Source organism: Crocodylus porosus, unplaced genomic scaffold, assembly GCF_001723895.1.
Source record: "Crocodylus porosus isolate Cpor-Errol unplaced genomic scaffold, CroPor_comp1, whole genome shotgun sequence".
Classification (NCBI taxonomy): domain Eukaryota; kingdom Metazoa; phylum Chordata; order Crocodylia; family Crocodylidae; genus Crocodylus; species Crocodylus porosus.
Genome location: NW_017728931.1, coordinates 37106766 through 37115105, shown reverse-complemented (window position 1 = coordinate 37115105; position 8340 = coordinate 37106766). Strand labels below are relative to the sequence as shown.

Genomic DNA, 8340 nt, shown 5'->3' with positions numbered 1-8340 from the left:
GGTAAACATGTTAGCTTTGCCGTCTGGTGTGACGACCAAGTTTCCCATCACGTCCTGCAAGGGCCCCACATTACTCGGGACCTTCTTTTTGCCCCCTATGTATTTAAAGAAAGACTTCTTATTGTCCTTAATCTGGGAAGCTAGCCCTAATTCCATCTCTGCCTTGGCCTTCCTAACTGCTCCTTATATCCCTGAGCGACTGCAGAATAGTCATCCCTGGTGATGACCCCTTTTTCCCATATGTAGGTACAAAAAAAGTGCTGCTTAAGTGTGGTTGTGGCAAATTTGTACCAACTTGCAGCAGTTTCAAAAGAAGTAAAATGCATCAATTCTAGATGAGTACTCAGAGTAACTTGTCTGTGCCCGTTTCAGACTACAGGGATATTTATTTCAAAGTCACACTCTTCAGATTTACCCCTCACTTCATGTGGTCAGGAAGATCAGGGTCTGACAGTAGGGAGGGGGAAGAAGTTGGAAGTACAATGTGGAAGCTAGACAAATGGATATACAGTGTAGAATCTGGTTTCAGTCAAGTTAATGAGAATTCCGCCATAAATCTGATTTGGGCAAAGACAAAGATGCTGTAGTATTACATTCATTAAGGGACCAATAAAATATGGTTTAAGCACCATGCTCTTATCTTGTGAGCCAGCAACAAATGTGAGGCAGAAAGATGCTTTAATTTCTGAGTCTAAACACTTTAAGCAAGGGGGCTTAAACCTCTTGCCTACAAAGCTATGGTATCTGTCCTGAAAGGTTCCCCACAGGTCGGGAAAACTTGATGGCAGGGAACCCTGAAAACTAATACTGCCACCCTTCCCCACTACCAGACTTTCCAAACCCTTTGAGAGTGAGCTGAGCTGGGCCAAACCCCCTTCCCCATACAGGTCCTGGCTGCAGCCTGACCCTTTTCCCTGTGGCTGGATGAGGCCAGACAGCACCTGCTCCAGGCACAAGATTGGGATCATAGGCCAGATCTAGTCTGTGGACAGACTGGATACTACCTATCTGGCTTGCCAGGGCAAAAAATTGAGCACTACTGCTCTAAGCTAAAAGACTAAATGGGAGCTTATTGTCTATCTAAAAATCTGCTAAGTACTAATATCCCCAGCCACTTAAAAGACCTGGACAGGTTACAGGGGTGAGCAAATGACAATAGGATGGGATTCAATACTGACAAGTGCAGGGTGCTGCACTTGGGCCGTAGGAACCAGCAGCATACCTATAGGCTGGGAAATCCCTTCTCAAAAGCACAGTAGCAAAAAGATCTTGGAGTCATTAATTCCAAGATGAACATGGGTCAACAATGCAAGAACATGGTCAGTAGGGCTAACTGTACCTTGTCATGCATCCACAGATGCATCATAAGCAGAGCCAAGGAGGTGATCCTCCCCCTCCATGCGATACTGGTCAGGCTGCAGTTGGAGTACTGTGTCCAGTTCTGGGCACTGCACTTCAGGAGGGATGTGGACAGCATTGAGGGTCCAAAGGAGGGCCACTTGCATGATCTGAGGACAGCAGGGCAGGCCCTATGCGGAGAGGCTACGAGACATTAACCTGTTCAGCCTTCACAAGAGAAGGCTGAGGGGGGACCAGTGGGGTTTGGGAGAGTCCTTGTTCCCCCAAGCACCTCCTGAAGTAACAAGGAATAATGGCCATAAGTTGCTAGAGAGTAGATTCAGACTAGACATTAGAATGCACTACATCACAGTCAGGGGGGGCTAGGATCTGGAACCAACTTCCAAGGGAAGTGGTGATGGCTCCTACCCTGGGGGTCTTTTAAAAGGAGGCTTGACATTTACTTGGCTGGGGTCACTTAAGCCCAGTTTTATGTCCTGCCCAGAGCAGGGGGTTGGACTAGAAGATCTACAAGGTCCCTTCTGACCCTACACATGAATCTGTGAAATCTTTTTTAAAAAAAAAAGAAGTCATGAACACAATCCACAAACAAGGGGGAACTTTGGTACTGTGCTGCCTTTTTTATTCTCTCCCATTCCCATTTCCCACCCCCCCAATGCTATCTAATGTGGGTTTCTGCTTTCAGCTCAGTTTAAGTTTAGAGGACTAATGTAGGGTATTATGCCATGTAATCCTTTTGCAGTCCTAAAATCATTCCAGTAACACCAGTGATTCGTAGTAAAAAGGTCTGTACATTAAAGTGTTTTTCATAGTTTGGCTACACAGTTTCTGAAGCATTTTTAATGGTGATCTATCAGTACCAGGAAACTCTTAGCAGGAATGCTTGCTACTAGCAATGTAGGGCTTGCACCAGGTGGAATTGACTTGACTTTAAAGGAAACTGGGCTTGCTGTACGTTATCCAGATTACCTTCCTCAGCACAGGAGCTCAACACTGACTGAAGGTCAAAGTGTATACACGGTATATTCTACAAGAGTGGTTGGGGTTCAGGCTCCTATTCCATGAGCTGCTCATTGTTCAAAAAGTGGATAAACTTGACCTACTGAATATAATCCATTCTGTCCTGTTGTATATTATGTTTTTCCCCCTGCATATTTGTGCAGTATAGATTGATCCCAATTTTCTGAGTGAGGGTTTAGCAGTTTGGTACTAGTGCTGCCTACATTAGGTCAGTGGGGAGAAAGCATGGATCAGCCTTCTGTAGAGTAATGAAAAGAACTCTCTGGGACTGGAAATAAAATAAAACTGCTTAGTGGTTTAAGGGTAACCAAATCCAACTTTAAGCTTTTAGTACAGAGAACTTCTGAAGTAAATGCTGTAATGAATTGCTATATCTAAACTTTAAATTCATCTGTGCTTTTTGTCTTAAGCAGTTAATTATCAGCCTGATGGAGTTGTTCCTGTCAGCAATGGTAGTCTTGCCTTTTACCCAGCACAGACTAATGTTATCCCCAGACCTGCTCAGCCTTATCTCAATAGTCGTGGGTCTGCTAGAGGATCTACCAGAGGTGGGAGATCACTAGCCAATTCATACCGCTCCCCTGGTGGATACAAAGGTATGTATATTCTTTATTTAACCTACTTATGGAAAGGATAAATTCCTGTGGAGGTAGGGGAATATAGAAGTAGGAGGAAAAATTTTGTATGCCAAAAGAAACCAGTACAGTATATGCTAATGATGAAAAATGTCTCGCATTCAAAAGCTTGCTTAACTCTATTCCACTTATGCTGTTGATTCAATAAAAGATATTGCCCTAAATTCCTCTTGCAATGTTTCATTTAGCATTTCTAGTAATGGGTAGCAGAGTACTTTAAAGGGGACATTGGAGCTTGCCACACAGCAGACTAGAGCAAAACTGTTGGACTAATTCTGTGGTGAAGGTTAACATACTCTTATGGCTAAAATCTAGGAGTGAGATGTAAAGGTTCATGGGCAATAAACTGTTTCAGTCTTGTTAGTACACCCAGTACCTGTTTCTCAAATCCTGTCTCCGACTTGACAAACAATACATTCATGAAACCCCAGTTCTGTCTGCTAGTTGAGTTTAAGTTGGCCTCTCCTGTGTATGCCTTACCTCTTTTTTTACAGATGTATCCTCTTCTGGGTGTGGCCCCACTCCCATTCGTATTTGGGTACTTCCTCTTAAACCTTTTCAAATTCTCGCTCTTTCATTTTCTAGCTTCAGGTACTTCTTTCTACTCGAAGGGATGTGGGAATATGGATGTCTCCCATATCTCTTGAGGCAGAGGGGAAACTCCCTTTTCAGAATTTTATAGTGAGGTTGATGGTAAAGCAACATGTTCCCTATCCTGGTTCTGTTGGCCTTTGGTAGCAACCACAAATGTAGAGGGAGAAGAGGCTCAGCAGCAGTGACAGAGTGGGGGTTCATGTGGTGACTCATTTGACTGAGATTAGTGAGCCACCTGTTTTGGTAATGAAGGCAGGGAGAACAAAGTATAGGAGGGGCTATACTGGGTCTGTCTGCAATCAAACTTCTTCCTGATAAGTTTTAAAGTAGTTGCAAATTGGTGGCTGTTTAAAATGGTGGCAAGAACTGGAGGAGAAGGTCTGCTTTTGGGCCAGTTCTAGCCTGAAGGGTATTTAGTACCTTTAACTAGAGCATGGCCCTATAAGGGGTTGGCACAATGGGCACCTTGTTCAGTCTCCTGAAGCACAATAAATCGCACATTTCTAATCTGCTTGAAAGGCTGACTCCTCTGTAGCTGTTCTGAAGGAGCCTATTGAGGTCCTGGTATTGCTTTGCTTTTGCTGTTACCAGTACCTGATTGTGCTCATTTATAAACGAGCATCAATGTAGTAGCAGTACCTAAACATTTTAATAAAACAATTGCAGCACTTGTATCAGTATAACTTCCTTAGCGTTAGGTGTATAGAAAGGATTAAAATCCTGCACCTCTGACAACACACCCTTTCTTTTATGGGAAGACTAGTGTTGACTGTAACACCTAGACATGGGAGTATTTTTATCGTATTATGAACTAAGACTAATGTCTTTTTTTAATTTCTGTATTTAGGATAAATTTTAAATTTAAAATGTGCTATTAAAGAACTGGAATTCAGATGTCAAAAATGTTAGGCAATTCTTTGAATTCAAAACTAAGCTGTTCTGAAATGGTAAGGAGTAAACTATGTAGGCATTTTCATAAACTGCTTTAAAATTGAACTGATGCCTAAAAGGAAGAAAATGTTATTTTGATCCTAGAATGGTAAACTGATTTCTTTTTAATTTTAAGTCCTGTATTTGAATAGGTTTTGATGCTTACAGAGGATCACCTTCCATAGTTAATGGTAACTATGGCCAGCTGCAGTTCCCCAGTAGAGATTATTCTGGAATACCATATTCTCAGAAGGTAAGGGTTGACTTTGCCTTTCAGTAGCTTCCTGCACAATGAAGCTCTCCAGTCATGGCTTGGTTGCTTTAGTGTTTAAATGAGAAACTGGTAGGTTTGCTCCCAAGCTACATTTATTGGAATGTCATGGGAGACGGCATCAAAAGCCTTGCTGAAGTCCAAATGCATCACATTCACTAACTTTTTTTTTTCCTTCCTTCCCCACAAATCAAAGCTCATCACCTTGTTAATAGGAGAAGGGCAGGTTGGTCAAGCATGACTTGCTCCTGGCTGTTCCTGATCACCTTCTCTAAATGCTCAGAAATAGACTCCCTGATAACCTGAAAAAGGTCATGGAGCATGTTTGAAGGTCAGACTAACTGGCCTGTAGTTCCCAGAAGCATCTTCTTTCCTCTCCTTTCTTATAGATGGGCACTATTTTGCCCTTTGCCAAAGAGTGTTGCTGTTGAGCTAGGCCTACCTCTTGCTGCACTTACTTTTTTTTGCCTCAGAATAGCCAACCTTTGAATTTTTAATATTGCTTCCCCACAGTACAGCCAGTTCTCCTGGACTCCTGTTTCCCCTCAACTTACCTCCTGTAGCAGCCTACCCACTAGTTCCCTTGGTTTGTTACTCTGCTTTTTCTGCTGCTCTGCTCTTTCCTATTCATAGGATCTTGAACTGTCAGGTTTATGGTCACTGTCATCTTTTGACCTCAAGTCTCTGATTTTTCTCCTTAGTTTTGTGAGCAGCAAACTGAGAAAATCCTCTCTGCCAAACTGGCTTCTCCATTTTTCTCTGTGTTTACCAAAAAATTGCTGCTGAAGCTCTAAACATGCTGCACTGCCTGTCCACTGTTTATTCTCCTAGTGGATGTCATGGTAACTGATTTTGCTAAGAGCACCAGGTCCTGTAGTTTGTTTTTTAGATGTCAGATGTTTGTTGAGGTAGCTTTTTGTTCTCCCCTGGTTCAGTGATTTTTATAACACTCCCACCGGAGAGACTTTTACCTTGGGTAGAGCTTATTGACCTTCTGAAGTTACTTCTAGCTATGTTTTACCTGATTCTCAAAGGTCAAGGCTTACCATACCATACAGACTATCAGAAGCAGATGAGAGGACGAGTTGGTGCCTGTGTGGGGTGTCACTGTTTTATGCTTCTTTAATTGCTGTTTTAAAACTTTGTACTCTGCTATGATAAGCCTGGCTGCTTTAGTCTGTGGTGGAAGGGACTGAAGAATTAGTCGGAATAAGTGAAAGTCTTATGTCTAGGCTTACTTCCCTGTGAATTTTCCCCATAGGAATTTCTATTTGATGTTGGAACATGGCTATTCCAGGCTGGATGGTGTTAAATGTTTCTGGTCATAAACTAGTCAGGGTTGACTGATCTATAATTGCAAGATTTTGTGGGAGAATGATTCCAAATCAGTCTGAATTGAAATTTCAGAGATAAGGGACTGCTTTATAGGTGAGTACCTAAGAGTGTTGTCCTCTGGACACACTGATCCTACTTGGATGTTGAAGGGCTAGAAATTATCTAGTCAAGATGCCCATGAACACTTTTTTTTTTTTTTTTTTTTAACCAAGTCTTGCCATTACTGTTTCTCTCTCCATTTGGAAATGGCTATTGATGCATTGACTTGGACAAGAAAGGACCTTTAAGTCCTTAGTTTAGCCATCTGTCCATCAAAGGCCACTAAATGTCACCCTTGTGCTGCAGTAATTTGACACAAGTAAAATCTGAATAAAACTTCCCAGATGTTGAGCTGGAGAATCTTCTTGACATATCTTGATTAGCCAGCTCTTGATCTATTTAACAGGCCCTATATAGTGATGATTTTTTGTCAGTTGGCATCTCCATGCAGTACCAAGATGCACACTTCAGAAAAGTCTCTGTGGCTTGTTTTTACTAGCTGAATGCATCAAGCATGACTTTCACTTCAGAAGGATGCTGTAAAGAATAAAAGCGTGTGGCATTCAAGTGGCTTCTGTTTCTCTTACCTTTCTAGCTGTTTACTGGTGGTAGTAGTCATCCCACTCACTCTTTTAAATAGTGGCATAACATTAAGTCATTCTCATCTTCTGGAAATTCCCTAGTATTCAAAGACTAGGTTGAGCCTAGCAGGTCTAAGACTGTCAGCAGTCCGTGGGAATGATTGTCCAGGAATGTGTGGTGTTGGCTTGTTTTTTGTCAGCTCTTTTTAATTCTTGCTCAATAGATGTCTAGCTTTCTCCATTTTAAAAAAATCTATAATCTTCAGGTTATCATGGTACACTCCAAAATATTCCAAACCCCAGGTGGCAGTGGATACATGCACTTCACAATCTCAGTCTTGCATCACTGTTGGGATTTGTTGGTAGTATGAGAACTACCTATATAAACTGCTTTCCCCTTCTGTTTCATGTTTTTCAGTGAGGGTGAAAGCAGCAATTACAGTAAAAATAATTTTAACTAAGGTTTTCCGCCGTGAGCTGTAGAATCATGGTGGTCTCTGATCTAAATCCTGTAAGATTTAGACTTTCATTTGGCTAAACTTCTCCTTCCAGGAGATTTTGGAAAAAGGAGTCTTTCTGCTATGTATCTTCATTTTTGAGGTTGTCCTGTTTGTGTAAAGTATAATTTAGTTAGTTAATGCCTGGGGACTACTTGTTCTAAGGGCATGTCTCTCTTGTGCCCCAAACAGTCCATGTTGATCCATCAGGACTATCTGCTAAACCAAAAGCAGTATAGCAGCATTCATATGGTACTGTAGCAGGGTCAAATAGCACTGTTGATGTCATAAGGAAGCCTATAGTAGTTACGAAAGCTAATAGTATGCAAAATCTTTTTTTCTAACTTACTTTACTATTGACTATGTAATATTAGTACATTTTCCAAGTAGAAAGCCCCAAAACACTTTTTTTTTTATTTCTAAAAGCATTAAAGAGGTGCTTTAGGGGCTAACATCTCTTGTCTAGATCAAGGGGTTAGCAACCTATGGTCCGCAAAGCCATAAGGTCTAGCCAACAGAGCTGGTGCTTTGCACCATGTTGTATTGTGCTGTGATGAGGTGGCAAGGAGCTTTCTCTTGCCGTGTCACTGGGGGGCAGTAGGGAGAAATATGGTGGTGGCTGGTCTTAGCTCTGGCCCACCTCAGACCTGAGCTATCTTGTCCTGCCACTAGAAAAGTTTACTGACTGCTGGCTTAGACTAATGACTCAGCCAGGGTACGCTGCATATTGGGATATTTTAATAATTGTAAATGTTGCCTTTGCAATAAGCTCAACAAAAAAGGAATAGAATGAGATTGGGGGGGAGGGAAGAGACAAATGAGGCAGACACACAGACACAGAACCAGATGCATAGGCACATGGAGCTGGGCTCCTGGGCCACTGGACAAAGTCTGCTCTGAGGCAGGCATGTACCCCACTAGTATAGAGTTAATGCTGGAGCCCAGAGCAGATGTTTGCATCCTCCCAGCTGCAGCCAGCCCAGGCTCTGGGTAGCTGCAGCCAGCCCAGGCTCTGGGTAGCTGCAGCCAGCCCAGGCTCTGGGTAGCTGCAGCCAGCCCAGGCTCTGGGTAGCTGCAGC

At 42.5% G+C, this 8340-nt stretch overlaps 1 protein-coding gene across 5 annotated transcripts in view; it reads left to right on the top strand.

Moving 5' to 3' along the window:
• CAPRIN2 (caprin family member 2) overlaps window positions 1-8340 on the top strand; it is a 76565-nt gene that overhangs the window by 52174 nt on the left and 16051 nt on the right. For all 5 annotated transcript variants that reach the window (XM_019544617.1, XM_019544616.1, XM_019544615.1 and 2 more), the window contains 2 exons: window positions 2793-2975; window positions 4691-4791. In XM_019544617.1, coding sequence (XP_019400162.1) covers window positions 2793-2975; window positions 4691-4791 — 284 coding nt within the window. The remainder of the gene's footprint in view (window positions 1-2792; window positions 2976-4690; window positions 4792-8340) is intronic.